The sequence below is a fragment of the Neomonachus schauinslandi genome, chromosome 1 (assembly GCF_002201575.2).
Source record: "Neomonachus schauinslandi chromosome 1, ASM220157v2, whole genome shotgun sequence".
NCBI lineage: Eukaryota > Metazoa > Chordata > Mammalia > Carnivora > Phocidae > Neomonachus > Neomonachus schauinslandi.
The window spans coordinates 201,945,006-201,967,739 of record NC_058403.1 but is presented as its reverse complement, the minus strand read 5'-3'; the positions used below and the strand labels follow the sequence as shown (position 1 = coordinate 201,967,739).

Here is a 22,734-nt window from a genome sequence, read left to right as displayed (position 1 = left end):
CCAGCTCCCAGACCCACCTCCAGCCCAACCCTGACTCCCCAGGGCTGGGGGACATCCGTGGACAGCTCTTCCTCCTGCATACTGAGGTCTCCTTGGGAACCAGACTGGGACCTCTTAGGGACACAGAAGAGTTGTCAGGAAGTGTTTCTGGAGGGGATGAATGAACAAATGAATGATGAATGAATATTGCAGGGCCTGGAGTCAGATGTCCTGGGTTCACATCCCGGCCAGGGTGCTGAACACTGAATCTGCCCCTTGACCTCTCCAAATCTCACTTGCCCATTTATTAAATGTGTTTACTCAGAGACTTTGTCCCAAATTGTTGCAAGGGTGAAATTAACTAACACATAGAGTGTACAGCCCCCGGGGCCTCAGGCTCCCTTCAGTCTCAGACTGGGAGTGATGTGCACCCAGGACCAGCAGTTTTGTTCCCCCTCCCCAGCACCCAGAACTAGTGTTCTCAACACACATACTTAATGGATCAGATGTACAGCATTGGTGAGAGGGGTAGAGGACAGAGGGAAGAAAGGCAAAAATTAAAAAGTCTGAAATTAAAGTGTTGCTGAGGATGGTGGTAGCACAGCCTCCCTCCCAGACCACCTGGGAAAACAGTCAGGCCATCTCTTACCCCACCTCCCAGCCAGCCCCCCTAGGCATTTACTGGGGGGAGAATGAGGTATAGTCACCAAAAGACATGTACAAAAGAGGCTCAAAACAAGTTTATCCACTAGGGCCCCAAACAGGAACCAACCCAAACGCCCACCGACAGGTGAAATGGACAAACGGTGAAAAACTGGTACCCAGAGGTTTTAATAACAAGAATAGTAACGACGATGATGATAATATCCAGGTGTTTGCAAGGACGTGGAGGCATTGGAACCCTCATACATTGCTGACGGGAACGTGAAACGGTGCAGCCGCCATGGGAAACGGGTCTGGCAGCTCTTCAGAAAACTAAACATAGAATTACCACGTGACCCAGCGATTCCACTCCTAGGCATATACACAAGGGAATGGAGAGCTGGTATTCCACAAAAACTTGGACACGAATGTTCACCACAGCAGCACTAGTCGCAATAGCAAAAAGGTATAAATCACCCAAATGTCCACTGATGGATGAAGGGATAAACCAGATGTCAGGAATAAAGGGGTCATACGTGGATACAACATGGACGCACCTTGAAAACAATATCCTGAGTGCAGGGAGCCAGATAGAAATGGCCACATAGTGTATGAAATGTACAGAACAGACAGATCTATAGAAAGCAGAGTATTGGTTGCCAGGGGCTGGGGGAAGGGGAATGGGGAGTGATGGCTAATGGGAATGGGGTCTCCTTTTCAGCGGATGCTAATGTTCTGGAGCTGGTATCAGTGAAGGTTGCACGACATTGTGAACTAAATGTACTACATGTCACTGAATTATATGCTTTAAAATGGTTAAAATAAGTTATACGTTGGGGGTGCCTGAGTGGCTCAGTCGTTAAGTGTCTGCCTTTGGCTCAGGTCATGATCCCAGCGTCCTGGGATCGAGCCCCGCGTCGGGCTCCCTGCTCCGCGGGAAGCCTGCTTCTCCCTCTCCCACTCCCCCTGCTTGTGTTCCCTCTCTCGTTGTCTCTCTCTGTCAAATAAATAAATAAAATCTAAAAAAAATAAATAAATAAGTTATATGTTGTATGTATTTTGCTGGAACATAAAAATGGTACCAGAGAACACTACCTAGCCACGAAAAGGAGCAACACTTGCTCCTCACCATAAGAGAAGCGAGATCCAAGAGTGGACACCCTCTGTGATCCCATTTATGTGAAGTTCAGGACCAGGTAAAACTCACCTATAATGACAAAGGTCAGGGCAGTGGTTGCCTTGAGGGAGGGGAACGTCAACTGGAAAGTCCAAGCAACTTCCAGGAGCTGGGCATGTCCTAGATCCTGACCAGAGGGTTCGTCACCCTTGTCAATCTCCACTTTAGACATTTATGAACTTGCCCATGCCTTATGTTAAACCTCAAGAAGAATGATGGGGCGCCTGGGTGGCTCAGTCGTTAAGCGTCTGCCTTCGGCTCAGGTCATGATCCCAGGGTCCTGGGATCGAGTCCCACAACAGGCTCCCTGCTCAGCGGGAAGCCTGCTTCTCCCTCTCCCACTCCCCCTGCTTGTGTTCCTGCTCTCGCTATGTCTCTCTGTCAAATAAATAAATAAAATCTTTAAAAAAAAACCCAAAAACCTCAAGAAGAATGTTAAAAAAAAAAAAAAAAAAAGAACTGCCAGGGTAGGAAAACAAGAGTGTCCAGCAGTCTTGAGGGCTAAGGGCTCCATTTTCCCCACAAATGCTATCATCTGATCCCTCTAGGGATGGATGACCTTGAAACAGGCATGGAGCTGGGTGTAGACAAAAGCAGGAGGGTAGTGACCTGACTCTGGTGCCTGGGATTTCAGAAATGATTCCCCCAGATGCTTCATCTCTGGGGGGATGCTCCCCACATTTCCCATACGGGGCTCATCAACCTGGATGACACTCCGGGACAGAAAAACCTCAGGACTCCAGAACACTGAGAACATCAGCCCCCAGAGTCCTTGGGGAGGACCTTTCCTCCCAAATCAGACACCCTGGTGGAGAACATCCTCACACTTCAGGGCCCTTTAAGACAAACTAGGATTAATAGCAACAATCATAACTCACAGCCTTGGGCAGGAGGAAGAGCATAGATTTCAGTCAGAAGGTCCTGGATTCAAGTCCTAACTCAATAAGTACACATGAAGGAATAAATGAATGGTGGACAAATGGGCTTTTCACCCCCATTCCACAAGCCTTTATCATGCATTTCCGGGATACTCAGCCTTGTCTTGCAAAAGGTCAGGGCTTCAGAGAGGTCTCTGCCTGGCCCAACCTCCAACTGAGCTCCCAGCCTGACAGGTGAGCTAAAGCCTGACATAGACACTCCCACTCCTATTATTGTTCATAGCACTAATGGAAGAAATCACCAGCAGCCAGGACACAGGGGAGGGAGCTAAGAAGGAGGGACTGGGATAGAGGAAGAATGCCAGGGCCAAAAAGAGAGAGAGGAAGTGGAGTACTAGAACGTTAGACAGCACATGGCCAGCGACTGTTCTACACTGACCAGGGAGGAAGTTGGGCTGAACAACCCTAGATAATGAAGGGCAGCAGGAGGCCGATCATATTTCTCAGGGCTTTTCATTTCTGTCTTGTATACCTCCAGAGATGGAGACCTCACTCCCAAGAGGGACAGCAGAGCCCTTCCTGAGCACAGGCAATCATCAAAAAGTTTAATGCAACTTAATTTTTAAAATAGTGGCCACCATAGTTTGGAAGATTGAATGAGGGACGCCTGGGTGGCTCAGTTGGTTAAGCAGCTGCCTTTGGCTCAGTTCATGATCCCAGGGTCCTGGGATGGAGCCCCGCTTGGAGGTAGGGGGAGTCCCTGCTCAGTGGGGAGTCTGCTTCTCCCTCTCCCTCTGCTCCTCCCCCTGCTTGTGCGCAAGCGCACGCGAGCTCTTTCTCAAATAAATAAATAAAATCTTTTTTCTTAAAGATTTTATTTATTGGGCGCCTGGGTGGCTCAGTTGGTTCAGCGACTATCTTCGACTCAGGTCATGATCCTGCAGTCCCGGGATCGAGTCCCGCATCGGGCTCCCTGCTTGGCCGGGAGTCTGCTTCTCCCTCTGACCCTCCCCCCTCTCATGTGCTCTCTCTCTCTCTCTCATTCTCAAATAAATAAATAAAATCTTTAAAAAAAAGATTTTATTTATTTATTTGACAGAGAGAGACATAGCGAGAGAGGGGAACACAAGCAGAAGGAGTGGGAGAGGGAGAAGCAGGCTCCCCATGGAGCAGGGAGCCCGATGTGGGGCTCGATGTGGGGCTCGATGTGGGGCTCGATCCCAGGACCCTGGGATCATGACCTGAGCCGCAGGCAGACGCTTAACGACTGAGCCACCCAGGCGCCCCATAAATAAAATCGTTTTAAAAAGGGTTGAATGAGATTGTTTGGGGAAGGAGGGGTACCCATGTGAGACAGGCAGTCAGTGCCTGCCACAGGCTGGATCTAGAATCAGACTCACTTGGTTGGGTTCAGCTCTGTTCTACCACTTAAGGAGCTGATGACTTCATTTCTCCAAGCCTCTGTTTCTTCTCCTCTGAAATACCATAATAACATTACCTACCTCACAGATTTATTCAATGAGCTAACGGAGTAAAATGTCTGGCACATAGGTGCAAGCATGTTACCCTGCTCCAGGACCCAGAGTGCTCCGGAATGTACTTTCCTACCTTTAAAACTTTACACGTGCTCTAACGTCTGCTTCATATGCTCTTGTCCCACCACTCATACCTGGCAAACTCCTACACATCCCTTAAAGCCCTAGCTATAAGATACCTTTCTCTTCTCTGTTCAAGCCCTGACCCAGGGAGCTAGAAGCATGTGGACCTGGTTCTGACTGGGCCTACTGTGATGTGATGAGTTCCCGGGGAGCACGTGGTAGGCATGCAGTCAAAGCTTGTTGAATGAATGGATAGATGGATGGATGGATGGATGGACGGACGGACGAGGGAATGATCTTTTGGGAGGGGGTGGCCAAAGTGGAGAGCCAAGAATCTGCCAACCACTTCGGTGCTCCCGTCCCCACCTCCCAAGACCAGAAAGGGCCGAAGGGGCAAGACGAGGGGCGAGGGGGCTTCCGGGCGGGGTCTTCTTCCGGTTCGGCCCCTTTAAGGGGCGGGGCCAGCGGGGTGGGCGCTCGGAGCGTCAGTGCGGCGCGAAGATGGCGGCGGCGGCAGCGGCGGCGGGCCCCGGGGCGCCCCAGGCGCCGAGCTCGCTGCTGCTCGTGGTGGGCGGCGAGTGCGGGTGCTCGGGGCTGCTTGCCTATGTGTTGGAGGAGCTCGAACGAGGTCGGGCCGGCCTGGGGGCGCGGGGTGCGGGAGGCGGGCGCGGCCGCGCGTCTCGGCCCGAGGGCCGGGGGGTGGGGCGGCCGGGTTGGGGGCGGGGAGAGGGTGGGGGGCGGCGGGATCCTGGGGCCAGGAGGCTCGGTCTTCCTCGTCGTTAGGCGCACGGCGCGGGCTGAAGCCTTGGGTGCCCACGGAGGAGGCGGCGCCCGGGCCTGGGTTGGGCTGCCCCGCCCCGACCGGGGTGCAGCTCAGGGACGGGACACGGGCCTGGGCTTTGGGACCCGCGTGATTGGGCAACACAGACGACGGCTCCGCTTCCCGCCTGCCGGGGGGAGGGTGGGGTCGCCTCGAATTCCCTGGTCTTAGCAGCCTAGACGTCCTGGAAGAAGGAGCAGGGGTGGAGAGGCTGGGCCTGGAGCCCCGGGGCCCACTTTCTGTTGCTCCACAGGGAGCTTGCTAATTGGGGTGTGGGTGGGCGCGGCGTGCCCAGGGGATTTGGCATCTGGGGAGGTGAGTCATAGGTGCACCTGCAAGGTTCACCTGCAGCCACTTGGCACGGTGGCCCGGCGGGTGTGGTGCACCCCCCACCGTGTTTGGAGGTCATTCATTTCCCCCCTCCCTCCCATCAGACGGGCAGGGCCTGCGGTCTGGCGCCTGTAAAAATGGGAAGGCAACGCACACTTCTGTTCTTGTGCTTGGCAGTGTCGTCGTCTGTGCCTGGTTCTCCTGGCCCCTTCCCCGCGGCCCCACGCGCAGGGATAGTGTGGGGACCACAGGCAGGTTCAGCTCTGCTCTCACAGGGCCAACAGTCTGGTAGGGGGATGGACCCAAAATGGGCGAGGAGATGGAACAAGTTTTAAACTCACCTGCTGTCAGAAGTGCTCAGAAGGATGCAAAGGGCTGAGGACCTGAGGTTAGAGAGGCAGAGGGAAGGGCATCCTGAGAATGGGAGCCGCTGGCGCAAAGGCCAAGAGGTGGGAGCATGTTTGGCCCTGGCTGGGTGGAGGAGCTGTGAGACCACTGGTGGGGGTGGGGGAGATGATGGAGGGGTTGAGATGACTGTTTAGGAGGTGGGAGCTTTCTTGTTGATGTTGAGTCTTCTCTGTGAAATGCCGAGTTACGCTTTGGGTTCCTTGACGCGGATGCAGAGAGATCCAAGGACACTTTGGGTGGTTCTGAGTCTCCAGGCTGTTGCACTGGGGGGCAGGTTGAGGGGAGGGGCTGGGATTGCTCCTACTGCCAGATGCTAGTTACTGAACTATTCTGGGAACAGAGGAGCCCAGCTGATTCCCTGCCTCACTTCTCCTGCCCCCCTTGCCCCCAACAGGCATCCGGTCTTGGGACATTGACCCTGGCATTTGCAGCCTTGATGAGCAGCTCAAGGTTTTCGTGTCCCGGCACTCTGCCACCTTCTCCAGCATCGTGAAAGGTGAGACTGGAGACCCTGCATGCCTCAGCTGCTCCCCTTCCACTCATTCATTGGGCAGGTGTTCTCTGAGTGCCCGCTATGTGCCAGGCATGGGGGGTCAGGTATCGCTGTAAACAGCAGTAATAATATAGCTGCGATCTACAGTGTGTGGAGCAGGGGCGGGTCCTGACCCGGCGCTAACTCCCTTGGTCATCAACTCTACACGAGACAGGACCTCGTGTTTTTGTTACCATTTTGCAGGTGAGGCAGCTGAGGGGTGGGGGACAGGGCGACCTCCAGGAGTGGGTTCTTTGGATGAAAGGCATCTGGGACTGGTGTGTCAAGTGGAGGGAAGGGCCCAGGCAAAGTGAGAAGATATTTGGAAAGTGAGGGGCTGCTGAGTGGGCCTGAAGGGTGGAGTGTGGGCCCTGTGTGGCAGGGACTGTGTCTGGCTCGTGGCTGTGAGCCCTGTACAGGGCTGGGTGCACAGTAGGTGCTCAGTAGATGGGGAGCTGGGAAAGGAGCAAGATCAAGGAAGGGTTCGGGATGCCTGGGTGACCCACCGCACAGAACAGCTGCTGGGCGGGTTCCACCTGTCACCCGCAGCCCCTCTTGCTTCAGCCAGCCTGTTGAGTCAGCCCTAGACTGCTGTAGGAGGGGAAGGAAGTGTCCTTTGCCTCATTGTCCTAGCCGTTCCTGGTGGCTTCCTGACCCCTCACAGGATCGAGGGGGCAGGGGCTGGAAATCCCGTCTGCTCTGTGTGACGGTAGCAGCTCCTTCCTCTCTGTATGCCTTAGTTTCCCCACCGGAATGAGGCCATGTCCGTACATGATAATAAGCATGTGATAAACTGATAAAAGGTTGATCAGTGCCAAAAGGTCCCCAGCCTCAGGCCTGGGGCTCCATTTTTGAAACATCTGGGCTCTGGGGGGCAGACCAGGGTTCAGATTGCAGAATCACCCCCACTCCCTTCTTTGTGGCCCAGGAGGCCTCCCTGCCCCCATGCTCCCCTCATTCTGGCCTCACCTACCACTTCTTGATCCTCATACAGTCCTGCCTCAGAGTCCTTTCCCATGTCTGACCTCTTCCTGGTGTGCCTTGTTGGTCCTCCCTGGGCTCAGGCTTCTTGCCTATAAAATGGGGGTGATAGTGCCATCCACCGTAGGGCTGACTGCTGTGAATTGGGGCCTGTGAGCCGTGGAAGCGTGTTGTCCCTGCTCTTTCCAGTGTGAGGCCTGCCAAGGCAGGTTTCCTGTTCTTGCCTCATCCTGACCTGCAGCTCCACCATGTGCCTGTTGATCCTCAGATAACCCCTGGCTGGGGTTCCCGGGAAGCAGAGTCCTGGAGGGGCTTATGACTGCCTGGAGTCACATAGGGAGGCAGGGTTTGACACTGGGACAGCCCGGCCCCATGCACATGGCCCAGCCCCAAACTCACTGCGCCCGATTCCCCTACAGGCCAGCGGAGCCTTCACCACCGCGGAGACACCCTGGAGACCCTGGTCCTCCTGAACCCATCAGACAAGTCCCTATGTGACGAGGTAGGGAATAGTCCTCTCCTGGAGGGAGCAGGCTGCTGGGACCGGCGCCCTCCCAAGCCTTGCCTTCCTGCATCCCTGGCTTTGTGCTGTTTGAAATCCTCTTGACACTCACTAGCATCGCCCCCTCCTTCAGGAGACCTCCCCAGATGGCCTTGGCTGCAGCTTATTCCCTCCTCAGGGGTGATGGTGGGAGCGGGTAAAGTCTGGAAAGACTGGAGTTTGGGAGGAAGGAATGGAGCAGGGAATGTCTGGAGGCAGGAAGGTGGGACTTGACTGGTGTTTGCGTCTTGTGCCTCCCTCCTGACTGGGCCCCAGGAGCTGTCTGAATTGACTTCTTTTTTTTTTTTTTTTTTAAAGATTTTATTTATTCATTTGAGACACAGAGACACAGAGAGAGAGGGAGAGCATGAGCAGTGGGGGGAGACAGAGGGAGAGGGAGAAGCAGGTTCCCCGCTGAGCCAGGAGCCTGACGTGGGGCTCGATCCCAGGACCCTGGAATCATGACCCAAGCCGAAGGCAGACGCTTAACCATCTGAGCCACCCAGGCGCCCCTGAATTGACTTCTTAATACTTGTAGCTTGTGGACATCTGTGTTTTTCTCGCAGTTATCCATGGGAAAGATGAACAAGATAGGGTCCCAGGACCCCCCTCTAGAGACCCTTGTACAGGTTAATTCCTCTGATCAAAAATGCTCCATTTTGTTTCCTTGGGGAGCTCTGAAGGTGATAGAGCCAGACACAGATACTCTCCTCCCCATGGCATTGAGGCTGGGCCAGAGAGACAAGTGGACTGGAGGGAGTCCAGAAAAGTGAGCTTCTAGGAAGAGGAGGCACTGGAGCCTGGCTTTAGGTTGAGCAGCAGGAGTTTGTCTGGGGTAGGGTGCAGGGCTCAGGGCCCAGAGGGTATCCTTCCAGCCTCCTGTTGAGTAGTGGGCTGGGGACAGGGGTGGGGTGGTTGTATGTAGATTTGGGGTTGGAGGCCATTCCAAGGGGGGGTGCAGGCTTTGTCACTGCACAGAGTAGGGGCTTTAACCGTCTCCCCTTCCCCAGCTCCGGAATCTTCTGCTTGACCCTGCCCCTCACAAGCTGCTGGTGCTGGCTGGGCCCTGCTTGGAAGAGACAGGGGAGCTGCTACTCCAGACAGGGGGCTTCTCGCCCCGCCACTTCCTCCAGGTCCTAGGGGACAGAGAGGTAAGTCCCCTCCTCTTCATCCTGCTTCCCCTGGCTCTGAATCCTGGCTTGTCCGCATCAGGCTGTGTGGCCCTAGTGACCTGCCCCCCACCACGTCCCATCACCTCTTCTGTGGAACGGTCCCTTTTGTTGTTGGGGCTCAGTTCCCTTGCCCACTGCAGTGTGTGGTTTGAGGCTAGGCTTGTAGATCAGCAGACCTCCCAGAGACTTCAAGTGGCACCCCAGGTTCTAGGTCCCAGCAGGGTAGGGTCCTTTCTAGAGTCCTTAGTCTGGGTGGGGCAAATGAGCAAAACTCTGGTAAACCACCTTTTCACATTTATGAGAGTGATGGAGTGATGGGTGAGATAAGAACCAGATGCAGAGGTAGGGGACGTGGAAGGTCTTCTCTGGAGGGAGCTGTGCTGTAGGAAGAGAACAGCAAGTGCAAAGGCCCTGGGGCAGGGAGAGTAAGAGAAAGGGTGGGGGAGGGAAGCAGGTGGTGAGGCAGGATCGTATGTCTCTGTGGACCATGGGGAGGGCTGGGTTTTGTCCTAAGGGTGCCGGGGAGTGGGCAAGGGATTCTCCCAGGCCCCGGAGGCTTCTAACCTTACCCCCTTCTGCAGATCCGGGATCTCCTGGCATCCACACCCCCACCTGCAGACCTGCCCAAGCTCACCATCACCTGCCCGACCTTTGGCGACTGGGCCCAGCTGGCGCCTGAAGTGCTCGGCCTCCACAGCGCGCTCCGGCTGCAGTGGAACCCGCCCGTGCAGCTGCCGGCGTCCGAGGGCCTGCGCGAGTTCCTGGAGTATGTGGCCGAGTCGCTGGAGCCGCCGTCTCCCTTTGAGCTGCTTGAGCCGCCGGCGTCCGTGGGCTTCCTCAGGCTCGCCCGGCCCTGCTGCTACATCTTCCCCGGCGGCCTCGGCGACGCCGCCTTCTTCGCCGTCAATGGTTTCACCGTGCTGGTCAATGGTGGTTCCAACCCCAAGTCGAGCTTTTGGAAGCTGGTGCGGCACCTGGACCGGGTGGACGCCGTGCTGGTGACCCACGCGGGCGCCGACAGCCTCCCGGGCCTCAACAGTCTACTGCGGCGCAAGCTGGCAGAGCGCGAGGAGGCGGCGGCCGGCGGGGGGTCTGGGGACGACCGGCTTCGCAGGCTCATCTCCCCCAACCTGGGGGTCGTGTTCCTCAATGCCCGTGTTGCCGCCTCGCGTCTGGTGAGCGGCGAGGACGAGGCGGAGCTGGCCCTGAGCCTCCTGGCCCGTCTGGGCATCACACCGCTGACTCTGAACCGCGGGCCACTCCCGGCCGAGCCCACCGTGCTCTTCCAGAAGATGGGCGTGGGCCGGCTGGACATGTACGTGCTGCACCCTCCCACGGCCGGGGCCGACCGCCCGCTGGCCTCCGTGTGTGCCCTGCTGGTGTGGCACCCGGCGGGCCCCACGGAGAAGGTGGTGCGCGTGCTGTTCCCTGGCTGCACCCCGCCCGCCCGCCTCCTGGACGGCCTGGTTCGCCTGCAGCACTTGGGCTTCTTGCGGGAGCCCGTGGTGACCCCCCAGGACTTGGTGGGGCCTCGACGAGCCGAGAGCAAGGAAAGCGTGGGCTCCCGGGACAGCTTAAGAAGAGAAGGCCGGACGACAGCACCCAGTAGGCCGGCCCAGGAGCGCCCCGGGGTGGCCCGGAAGGACCCGCCTCGGGTTCAGGCCCCCCGCAGGGCTGAGAAAGAAGCCAGGGTCCCCCGGGAGGTGAAGAAGGACCCCAAGCCCAGCATCCCCCGGACCCAGCCCCGGGAGGTACGCCGGGCAGCGTCTGCTTCAGTGAGTGTGAAGAAAGCGGGTGCCCCGGCCGCCCCCAGGCCCCGCAGAGCACCCAATATCCCCCGGCCAGGGGTCCCGCCGGCGGAGAATGGGCCCCGCAGCCCCCCTACCTTCCGGTGTGGAGAGGCCAGCCCCCCAGCAGAGACCTGTAGTTCCCCAGCCCCCCAGCTGGTGGCCACACCCAGCCAGGAGAGCAGCCTGGAGCTGGGGCTGAGCCCGGCCGGGGAGGACAGCAGCGCCTTGGAGGAGAAGGCGCTGGAACTGCTTTTGGATGCCAGCACCCCCCGGCCACGCACACCCTCGCCTCCCGGAGCCCAGCAGGGCCCGGCTGAGGGCAGCGGGCGGCTGTCGCTGAGCCCGCTGCGCGGCGGGGAGGCTGGGCCAGATGCCTCCCCCACAGTGACCACGCCCTCGCTGCCCGCTGAGGTGGGCTCCCCGCACTCCACGGAGGTAGACGAGTCCCTGTCCGTGTCCTTCGAGCAGGTGCTGCCGCCGCCTCCGGCCACCACGGGCGAGGCGGGGCTGAGCCTCCCACTTCGTGGCCCCCGGGTCCGGCGCTCGGCCTCCCCGCACGACGTGGACCTCTGCCTGGTGTCGCCCTGCGAGTTCGAGCACCGAAAGGCTGTGCCCGTGGCGCTGGCGCCTACATCCCCCGGCAGCTCCGATAGCAGTGCTCGGTCCCAGGAGCGGGCCGGCGCTCCACGGGCTGAGGAGACGCCACCCACGTCCGTCAGCGAGTCCCTGCCCACCCTGTCTGACTCAGACCCCCTGCCTGCCGCCCCCGCGGACTCAGACGAGGACACGGAGGGCTTTGGGGTCCCTCGCCGCGACCCCCTGCCCGAGGCCCTCAAGTTCCCCCCACCGCTGCCCACCCCACCCAGCATCTGCATGGTGGACCCCGAGATGCTGCCCCCTGAGCAGGCCCGGCTGACAGAGGGCCTCAGCCGTACCCGGAAGTCCCTGGCTCGCCCTAACCCCAGCACAGCCGCCTCCAAAGCCACTCCAGCGACCACTGCCAAAACCAGGGGACTGGCTGGAGGAGACCGGGCCAGTCGGCCGCTCAGCACCCGGAGTGAGCCCGGTGACAAGGGAGGTCGGGTGCCCCTGTCCAGAAAGTCCTCAGTCCCCAAGACGACCGCTCGGGGCCCCTCTGGTAAGTACCCAGGAGCTGGAGTCCTACGGTGGGTTACTGGCCCAAGTCTTTGTTCCCTACTTGCTGTGTGGCCTCAGCCACACCTGCCACCCTCTCTGGGCCTCAGTTTCTCATATAAAACGGAAGTTCTGGTTCACCATTCAGGCACTTGTAAGTCTGAGGCATTCAAGCAGTGCCGTCGGGGGAAACATAAAGTGAGCATATCTGTTCTCCTGAACTTGCTGTGGTGACAGTACATAACAAGAAACAGATGAAATTAATTTTATTTTATCTACTTATTTATATGACAGAGAGAGAGAGAGACAGTGAGAGAGGGAACACAAGCAGGGGGAGTGGGAGAGGGAGAAGCAGGCTTCCCACGGAGCAGGGAGCCCGATGCGGGGCTCGATCCCAGGACCCTGAGATCACGACCTGAGCCAAAGGCAGACACTTAATGACGGAGCCACCCAGGCATCCCTACTTTATTTTTTTAAAGATTTTTATTTATTTATTTATTTGACAGACACAGCGAGAGAGGGAACACAAGCAGGGGGAGTGGGAGAGGGAGAAGCAGGCTTCCCGCCGAGCAGGGAGCCCTATGCGGGGCTTGATCCCAGGACCCTGGGATCACGACCTGAGCCGAAGGCAGACACTCAATGACTGAGCCACCCAGGCGCCACGGTGAAATTAATTTTAATAGTATATTTAATCCCTTTGTGCAGAGGTTTCCAAGCCCACCACCACCAGATTGGATGCTGGGCTGGGAGGACTAGGTATACTGTCCTCCTTGTGGCTGAACTGTATTAGAGCAAAAACATATGGAACAGAATCAGCGAGGGCAAGAGGCTTGGGGTGTGGGGGGGTGGGGCGGGGAGTCCCTAGAGGGAATCCAGGCACAGGCTTCTAGAGCTGCCTCCCAGCGTAGTCACACCATGTGCCTTAATGCCAGAGCGGTGAACCGCAATGACCCATGGGAGGTGGTGCCTCCCAGGGAGGCTCATTAGAGACTGGAGTGCCCAGGGTTTCTAGTGGGGGCTGGGCACGTTGTCCCCCTCTGCCTGACATGCACCCAAATTCCGGGATTCTCAGAGAGGGGGAAGCAGGGCTTCAGGAGGAGCCGCAGCGCTGCAGGACCTGGGGTGGGGGGGGGTGCAGCGAGCCACCCTTGTGCAGGCAGTGGGGACCTTTCTGAGATCTAAGTCCCCCAGACTCCAGCCAGGGGCCACCCTGTAAGCCGACTCTCAGGCTAGCAGTCTTGGGTATGCCGTGGTAACTTTTCTCCCGGTTTCCCTTAGTTGTGATGAAATGTACACAACATGATGTCACCGTAGCCGTTCCTAAGCACGCAGTTCAGCATTAAGCGCACTCGTGTTGTGCAACCATCACCGCCATCCCTGTCCAGGGCTCCTTTTATCTTGCAAAACTGAAACTTTGTCCCCATTAAACACTAACTCCCATTCCTCCTCTCCCAATCCCCAGCACCCACCATTCCACTCTCTGTTTCTAGGACCCTGATGATGCTAGGGCCCTGTGTAAGTAAAATCCTACTATATTTGTCTTATTTCACTTAGTAGAATGTCTCCATGGTTCATCCATGCTGTAGCCTGGGTCATAATTTTCTCCCCCCCCCCCACTTTTTTTTTTAAGAATTTCCTTCCTTTTTAAGGTTGAATAATACTCCGTTATGTGGATGCACCGTATTTTGCTTATCCATTCACCCGTTGATGGACACTTGAGTTGTTTCCACCTCTTGACTACTGTTGAATCACGTTGCTGTGAACACGGTTTGACAAATATCTTTTGGAGATCTTGCTTTCAACTCTTTTGGGTATATTCCCAGAAGAAGGATTGCTGGATCAGATGGTAATTCTATTTTTGATTTTTTTTCGAGGAACTGCCATACTGTTCCACAGCGGCTGCACCCTGTCCTCCCACCAACAGTGCAAAAAGGTTCCAATTTCTCCACATCCTCGCCAACACTGTTTTCTGATTTTTTTTTTTTTGATAGTGGCCATGTGATGGGTGTGAGGTGGTATCTCATGGTGGTTTTGATTTGCATTTCCTTAATTAGTGAACATCTTTTCATGTACTGTTGGCTATTTATATATATATATATATATTTTAAGATTTATTTGTGAGAGAATGAGAGACAGAGAGCATGAGAGGGAGGAGGGTCAGAGGGAGAAGCAGACTCCCTGCTGAACAGGGAGCCCGATGCGGGACTCGATCCTGGGACTCCAGGATCATGACCTGAGCCGGAGGCAGTCGCTTAACCAACTGAGCCACCCAGGCACCCCTGTTTATATATCTTTTTTGGAGAAATGTCTATTCAGGTCTTTGCCCCTTTTTGAATCCGGTTGTCTTTTTGTTGTTGGGTTATGACAGTTCTGTATATATTCCAGATAGTAATCCTTTATCAGATATATGATTTGCGAATATTTTCTCCCATTCTGTGTTGCCTTTTTATTTTGTTGATAGTGTTCTTTGCACAAAAGTTTGTAATTTTCACAAAGTCCTGTTTGCCTTTTTTTTTTTTTCCTGTGCTTTTGGTGTCCTATCCAAAAAATCATTGCCAAATCCAATGTCGTGAAGCTTTTGTTTTGTTCTAAGAGTTTTATGGTTTTAGCTCTTATATTTTGCTCCTTGATGAATTGAGTTAATTTTTGCCTATGGTGCTAAATAAGGGCTCAACTTCATTCTTTTGCATGTGGACATCCAGTTTTCCTAGCATCAGTCTTGGCATCCTTGCCAAACAACATTTTACCACATATGTGAGTGTTTTATTTCTGGGCTCTCTATTCCTTGGCCTGTTACATATCTGTCTTTATGTCAGTACCACTCTGTCCTGATTAGTATCCCTTTGTCGTGAGTTTACAAATCAGGAAGCGTGAGGCCTCCCAACTTTGTTCTTCAGTATTGTCTTGCCTTCTGGAATCCTTTGAGATTCCATATGAATTTTAGGATAGATTCTTCTCTTTCTGCAAAAAGCCATCCCTGGCACTTTGACCGTGACAGCATTGAATCTCTAGGTTGTTTCAGGTAGTGCCAACAGCTCAGTGGATATTTAATCCTCCAGTCCACAAATATGGGATGTCTTTCTGTGAATTTCTGTGTCTTTTTTCATTTATTTAAGAAGTGTTTTGTAGTTCTCGTGTATTTTATTTTCTTGGTTAAGTTAATTTCTAAGTTATTTTTTTTGATGCTGTTGTAAATGGAATTGTTTTCTTAATTTCCTTTTCAAGTTGTTCACTATTAGCATACAGGAGCATAACTGATTTATGTTTATTTTGTATCCAGCTACTTTGCTGGATTTGTTTATTCTAGCAGATGGTGTGTGTGTGTGTGTGCACGTGCGCATTATTTGAGTTTTCTACACTAAGAGCATATCCTCTGTGATCAGAGATAACTTTTAATTTTTTCTTTTCCAACCCAGTGCCTTTTCGTTTTCTTGCCTGATTGCCCTGGCTAGCACTTCCAGTACTGTGTTGACTAGAAGTGGCAAAAGCCAACATTTCTTGCCCTGTCCCTGCTCTTAGGAAAAAAGCTTATAGTCTTTCACCATCAAGTGCGATGTGAGCTGTGGGTTTCTCATGTATGGCTTGTATTACGTTGAGGCAGTTTCTTGCTACTCCTAATTTGTTGAGGGTTTTGGGTTTTTTTTGTAAGATTTTATTTATTATTTATTTGACAGAGAGAGAGCGAGAACAGGAACACAAGCAGGGGGAGTGGAAGAGGGAGAAGCATGCCTCCCACTGAACAGGGAGCCCGATGTGGGGCTCGATCCCAAGACCCTGGGATCATGACCTGAGCCAAAGGCAGATGTTTAAGCTACTGAGCTACCCAGGCGCCCGGGGGGTTTTTTTTTTTTAATCTCTTTATTTAGAGGGTTTTTATCATGAAAGAGTGTTGAATTTTGTCTAATGCCTTTTCTGTAACAATTGAAATGATTATGTTTTTTTATCCTTCATTCTGTTAATGTGTATTGTGTTGATTTTTCTCTTTTTTTAAGATTTTATTTTTAAGGGGTGCCTGGGTGGCTCAGTCAGTTAAGCATCTGCCTTTGGCTCAGGTCATGATCCCAGAGTCCTGGGATCAAGCCCTGCGTTGGGCTCCCTGCTTAGCAAGGAGCCTGCTTCTCCCTCTCCCTCTACTGCTCCCCCACTGCTGTGCTCTCTCACTCTTGCCCTCTCTCAAATAAATAAATAAGTAAAATCTTAAAAAAAAAAAAAAAGATTTTATTTTTAAGTAATCTGTATACCCAGTGTGGGCCTATATTGATTTTTTTTTTTTTTGTATGTTGAACCATACATCCCAGGGATAAATCCCACTTGATCATAGTGTCTGATCCTTTTCCTATGCTGCTGAATTTGGCTTGCTAATATTTGTTGAAGATTTTTGCATCAAGGTTCATAAGGGATATTGGTTTGTAGTTTTCTTCATAGTGTCTTTGTCTGACCTTGGCATCAGGGCAACACTGGCCTCAGAATGAGTTAGGATGTGTTCCCTGCTCTTCAGTGTTTTTGGAAAAGTTTGAGAAGGATCAATGTTAGTTCTTCTTCAAATGTTTGGTGCAGGGGCGCCTGGGTGGCTCAGTTGTTAAGCGTCTGCCTTCAGCTCAGGTCATGATCCCAGGGTCCTGGGGTCGAGCCCCGCGTCGGGCTCCCTGCTCAGCGGGAGGCCTGCTTCTCCCTCTCCCACTCCCCCTGCTTGTGTTCCCTCTCTCGCCGTGTTCCTCTGTCAGATAAATAAATAAAATCTTTAAAATAAATAATAAATAAAATAAATGTTTGGTGGAAACTTAGTGAAGCTGGGGAGGGCTTTAATTACTGATTCAGTCTCCTTACTAACAATGAATCTGTTCAGCTTTTCTGTTTCTTTGTGATTTGGTCTTGGTAGATTTTGTGTTTCTAGGAATCTGTGTATTTTTTCTAGGTCATCTAGTTTGTTGGTTGTACAGCTGTTCACGGTACTCTCATAATGCTTTCTATGTCTGTAGAGTCGGTAGTAATGTCCCCACTCTTACTTCTGAGCTTAGTAATTTGAGTCTTCTCTTTTTTTTCTTAGTCTAGCTAAAGGGTTGTCAAGTTTGTTAATCTCTTTGAAGAACCAACTTGAGGTTTTATTGATTATCTTTTGTGTTTTTCTAGTCTCAATTTTTAAAATCTCTGCTCTTATCTTTATTATTTCCTTTTTTCTGCTAGCTTTGGATTTCCTTTTGTTCTTTTTCTAGCTCCTTGGGTTGAAGGGTTGTCACGTTGAGATGGTCTTTTTTTAATATAAAATATTTATAGCTATAAACTTTCCCTTTATCTCTGCTTTCTCTCGAGATTCTCTTCTTTGTCTTTCAGCAGTCGGATTATAATGGGTCTCACTGTGGATCTCTTTGAGGTCATCCCACTTGGAATTTGTTTTGTTCATGCAGTGTTCTCTTGCACATCTGTCTTTCTGTGAGCATCTTTAAGACCGTTGTCTTACAGTTTTTGTCCAGTAAGCCCACCGTCAGGCCTTTCTGGTTTCTGTTGATTTTTTTTTTTTCCTTTGAATAAGCTGTACTTTTCCTGTTTCTTTGTATGCCTTGTGATTTTTGCTATTGTTGAAAATTGGACATTCAAATTTAATAATGTATTAACTCTGGAGATCCAAATCTCCCCCTTCCCCAGGGGAGGTTTGTGTGGCTTCTCTGGTTAATTGCTGCTTCTGTGCTGGGGGTCAGTCTGAGGTAGAAACTGAGGGTCGGGCGCCTGGGTGGCTCAGTTGGTTAAGCAGCTGCCTTCGGCTCAGGTCATGATCCTGGGGTCCTGGGATCGAGCCCCGCGTTGGGCTCTCTGTTCAGCGGGGAGCCTGCTTCTCCCTCTGCCTCTGCCTGCTGCCCCCTCTACTCATGCTTGTGCTCTCGCTCTCTCTGAAATAAATATATAAATCTTTAAAAAAAAAAAAAAAAAAAGAGTCCTGGATGCCTCGCCTGTGTTTTGCAACCCCTGCTCGTCTCAGGTCATACCTGCCATGTTGCAGTGGTTGGTGACACCGTGGAGGGCAGTGCAGGCCTAGAAATACCAGGGGGCTGGTGGGAGAGCATCGATGATGCTTAGCAGTGATCATAACTTGAGCTCGTTCCCTGAGTGCTTGCTCACCTGTTCTAGGTGCCTGGGTGGCCCTGACCGTGGCTCTGGCTTCTCTCGCCCATGGCCTGTCGTTGGTTCCTAGCCTCAGTGCCCACCTGAGCTGCCACTTCTTATCCTTCTTGGGCACATTCCAAAGGAGGCACCTGATGGGCCCCTGTGAGCTTTGGCAGGTGCTACCCAGGCCTGTGGGGCGGGGCTGGCCCCCGGAGGCTGGGAGTCATCCGAGGCCCTTTCTGCCAGGGCATTTGGCCACTTGGGGTCTCCTTCTCCTACTGCCTCGGACAGACTGACCCTCTGTGCTCGTGTCAGCAAACTGTGCCTCAGAAGAGCCAGAAGATAAACGTTTTCAGCTTTGCAGGCCAGATGGCCTCTGTCCCAAGGACTCAACTCTGCACTGTGGCGGAACAGCAGCTTAGCATGTAACCAAATGGGCATTCTGGCAAAACTGCATTTACAAAAGCAGACCGGGCTCCCGACCCCTGCTCTACCCCTGTCCTCCTGCCCTGCAGCTTCTGCCCACGCCCCTCTCATCTTCCCTTCGCTGTTCTGCCTCTGCGGCTCCTGTCTCCCTTGCGCCTTCCATAGCCACGGTGGCTTTCTCTTCCTGAGTCTTAAGATCCTCACCACCGCTGTTCCCAGCCATGAGTGAAGGATGCCACTTGCCGGGCACCTGGGTGGCTCAGTCGTTAGGCGTCTGCCTTTGGCTCAGGTCATGATCCCGGGGTCCCGGGATCGAGTCCCACATCGGGCTCCCTGCTTGGCGGGGGGCCCTGCTTCTCCCTCTCCCACTCCCCCTGCTTGTGTTCCTGCTCTCGCTATCTCTCTCTGTCAAATAAATAAAATCTTTAAAAAAAAAAGATGCCACTTGCCCAAAGCTGGGGGATTCATTCATTCTGCAAATGCCCCGGCAGCCCTCTGCCCACACCCTGAGCTGGGCAATGTTTATGATCATAAGATGCCAAGCATCTGGCCGGGTTTCCTGGACCTGAGATCCAGGTAGGTCTTCAATCAGTTGATTATGAGACACACCTGGGACTGGTGGCCTCATCCCCTTTGCATAGGCTCTGGATTCAAGGCCATGCATGAGGGTCTGAGAGCTGTGCCACATCCTGGGTCTCCCTCTTGCAGTTCTGTCCCTACCACACCCACTCTGTCTCCCCATTGCCCTTGGCAGCAGGGATTTTTGTCTCTCTCGCTTACTGCTGTGTCCCCAGTGCCTAATGCCCAGGAGGGCTCGGTAAATGCCCCATGTTGAACAGATGGATGCTGCAAAAGCAGCAGATTGTTCTAGGTACCGGTTGCTTTGGGAGCCGAAGCTCTAAAAACCTCCTCTTCCATGAAGCCCTCTCTGATTACCCCTTCCTACCTTCCTTACCTCTGGCCCTGGGTATGTCTGTGTCCAGGGACTAGCCAGGGAGGGTCCAGGCCACTGAAGATATGACCGGGGTATCTGTAGCGTTCACTGAATAACTGCCCACACCAGGGAGAGCTTGTCAACTATAAGATAGTGAGATCAGGCCTTCTCCTGAGGAGGGAACCACTTGGAGGGGTGTAGTAGAGCTGGGAAACCCTTCCCAGGCCCTGGGTCTCGGCCCCTTCCTGGTCCCAGGAGCTCAGGACTGACGCTGTCCTTCTTGCCCACAGGGTCAGCTGGCAGCCGACCGGGGGGGTCAGCAGCCCCTCCTGGCTCCCCTGTCTACCTCGACCTGGCCTACCTGCCCAGCGGGAGCAGCGCCCGGCTGGTGGACGAGGAGTTCTTCCGGCGGGTGCGTGCACTCTGCTATGTCATCAGTGGCCAGGACCAGCGCAAGGAGGAGGGCATGCGGGCCGTCCTGGATGCACTGCTGGCTGGCAAGCAGCAGTGGGACCGTGACCTCCAGGTGCGTGACCACCCCAGGGCTTCAGGCAGTCGTGGCACAAGGTGGGGCCCACACTTCCTAATACCTTCCTGTTGAACGTCGTCTTTTGTGCGACCCTCACCCACCCACAGAGGCAGTGGGGCTCAGAGAGGCTAAGCTGGGTCCCCAGGGCCATGGAAACAAAGGCAGGCGCAGAGGTCCCAGCAGCTCTCAGGACTCTGTTCCTGTTGTGTCCACTTCGTCTATCTGCAGCAGCCTGGGTGCAGGTGCTGGGCAGGACTCGTGTGACGGGCCAGGAGGAAGAGGCGAGCTGTCAGTGCAGCTGACAAAGGGGAGGATTGAGCCTGTGGGCTGGGGTTGTCCCCAGAGGAGGCCTGGAAGCAGAGCCTTGGAACGTGAGGCAAGTTTGGGTAGAAGCAGCAGATTCCAGGTCCCTGGCCACCGGTGCCGCGTGTGGGCCGGCTGGCGGGAGACCAAGCCTGGCGTGTGCAGGGGAGGAGCCAGAGGGAGGCCTGCTCTCCTGTGCTGTGAGAGGCTGCCTTCCCCTGGGTGCTGTGGGGAAGAGAAGGGGCTTTGGGATGAGCTGGCCCCCAGCCACAGACGTCCAGGCGGGAGAGAAGGGAAGCCGAACAGACGTGCTCAGGAGAAGGGCCCTAGATGCCGGGAGTGGAGTCAGGGGCGGGGCCGGGAGGGCAGAGGGGCCCCTCCCCCTCACCGTCAGGCCATCCGTCCCACCCGCAGGTGACCCTGATCCCCACCTTCGATTCCGTGGCGATGCACGAGTGGTACGAGGAGACGCACGCGCGGCACCAGGCGCTGGGCATCACCGTGCTGGGCAGCAACAGCACCGTGTCCATGCAGGACGAGGCCTTCCCCGCCTGCAAGGTGGAGTTCTAGCTCCGGGCCAGCCCCCGCCCCCGCCCCCGCCCCCCCAAGCCCGGAGTCTGCCGCTGCCTGCGACTCCCCTGCATCAGAAATAAACCAGGCACCCCACTCGGCTGTGGCCTCCGTTCCTTCTGCTGACAGGAGACTTGGCAACGTCCGGGGCTGTTGTCATCACTGTGCCGGCCCCCAGTTCCGGGGGAGGCATGCTCTGGCCTCCGTGTGGCAGATGGGAACGCCCCAGCCCCGGGGGAGGGTGTGCCCCTCTGGTAGGGACCACCGGCAGCTGTGAGTGCTGCTGACCTTGAGGGGCTGATTTTCCCTGTGGGGAAGCTGGTTCCCCTGGGCAGCCGCTGGACCCCCACCACACACCGGTCCATGACCAAGGTGAGATTTGAACCCCAGGCCCTGTGCTCCAAAGCTGGAAAACAGGTTCCTCCCCGTTTCTAGAGACGATCGATGCTCCTGGCAGGAGAGTCCCATGCTACAGAGGTCTTAAAGAATCGGAAACCCAATGGTCACAGAACATTAATTCCTGAAGAACCCCCTTCCTGCTCTCGGCACGTGTGGCGATGCCTAGACATAACATTAGAGAACGTGCCACGTGCACTGGCATGGATGGCAACCCCGAAAGCATATGTCTGTCCTGTCACCCGATGTCCGGGAATGTCACCGAGTAGAGAGATGGAATTAAGTGAGGGATCTTGGGATTATCTGGATGGGCCCTAAACCCAATGACAGGTGTCCTTATAAGAGACAGAAGAGGAGACATTGAGAAAGGAAGGCCGCGTGGGGATAGAGGCAGAGATTGGGGCGATGGGGCCACAAGCCGAGGAGCACTGGAGCCTCCAGAAGCTGGGAGGGGTGAAGAGTGGTCCTCCCCTAGAACTTTCTGAAGGAACCAACCGTGCTGGCACCTTGATTTCAGAGTTCAGCCTCCAGAAGTGCGTGAGAGTGAACTGTTGTTTGGGGTACTTTGTGATGGTGGCCCCAGAGGAACTGGTCAGCACACGGCTCCCTTCCCTGGCTGCGGTGGCCCGAATCACCGCGTGTGGCTGCGGAGGGCCTCCCGCCGAGGACTCGGAGTTTCTCGCAGATCTGGAGGCTGGAAGTCAGGGTGCCCGCAGGGCCGGGGTCTGGTGAGGAGGCTTCCTGGCTTGCACATGGCTGCCTTCTGGTCGGGTGCTCACGTGGAGCGGGAGGGGCGTGGGGGCACGTTCTCTGACCCCCCCTTCTTAGGAGAGAACTGACCCCATTGCGAGCCCCCCCCTTCACTACCTGCTGATCTCCCGGAGCCCCCACGTCCACAGACACTGTCACGACACCGTCACGATGGGGAGTCGGGCTTAAACACAGGAATTGAGGCGGGGGGTCTGTATGGTTAGGGCTCAGCCTGTCAGTATCCAGCGTCTGGTTTGACTGGCCCCTGTGGTTGCACGCCCTTCAGCAACACCCATCAGGAAACTGAAAAAAGGAAAGGTTTCTTACCGACAAGACCTGGAGCTCCCACAGCACCCCCAGGGTGGGCCACACAGTGAGGGGGTGGGGGGTTCCCTGGCTGGGCCTCTGCTTTTATTGGGGTCCAGGATGGGGGCGTGGGGTTCCCAGGGCTCATTGCTTATGGTAAAACTAAAACATAGGAGCGGGAATTTAAAGCGCCAGAAAGGAAAAAACAAGTGACCCCAAAGGCCAGTTCTCAAAAGCAACCAAGAGCTCTCAAGGGAGCCTGGGGGGCAGGGGGTGGGGGCGGCGGAGAGCTGGCTGTTTATCAAGCGGTGAGGCTGGCAAATAGGTTTATTCCAGATAGCTATCTTTGAAGCGGATGCCTGGGCAATCAAAGCTTAAGTCAGGCACTTCTATTACAAGAAGAAAAAGAAAACACCCAGGAGGCACACAGTTCAGTCCA

At 54.6% G+C, this 22,734-nt stretch overlaps 1 protein-coding gene across 1 annotated transcript; it reads left to right on the top strand.

Annotated features, from left to right (window-relative positions):
* The first annotated feature begins 4,775 nt into the window (after positions 1-4,775).
* MAP1S (microtubule associated protein 1S) lies at positions 4,776-20,942 on the top strand. Its single transcript, XM_021683201.1, has 7 exons — positions 4,776-4,902; positions 6,227-6,328; positions 7,765-7,847; positions 8,897-9,037; positions 9,640-11,986; positions 19,732-19,967; positions 20,688-20,942. Exons 1-7 carry the CDS (start codon positions 4,776-4,778, stop codon positions 20,841-20,843), a joined length of 3,192 nt encoding a protein of 1,063 aa, XP_021538876.1. The 3' UTR covers positions 20,844-20,942.
* Positions 20,943-22,734: the final 1,792 nt, after the last annotated feature.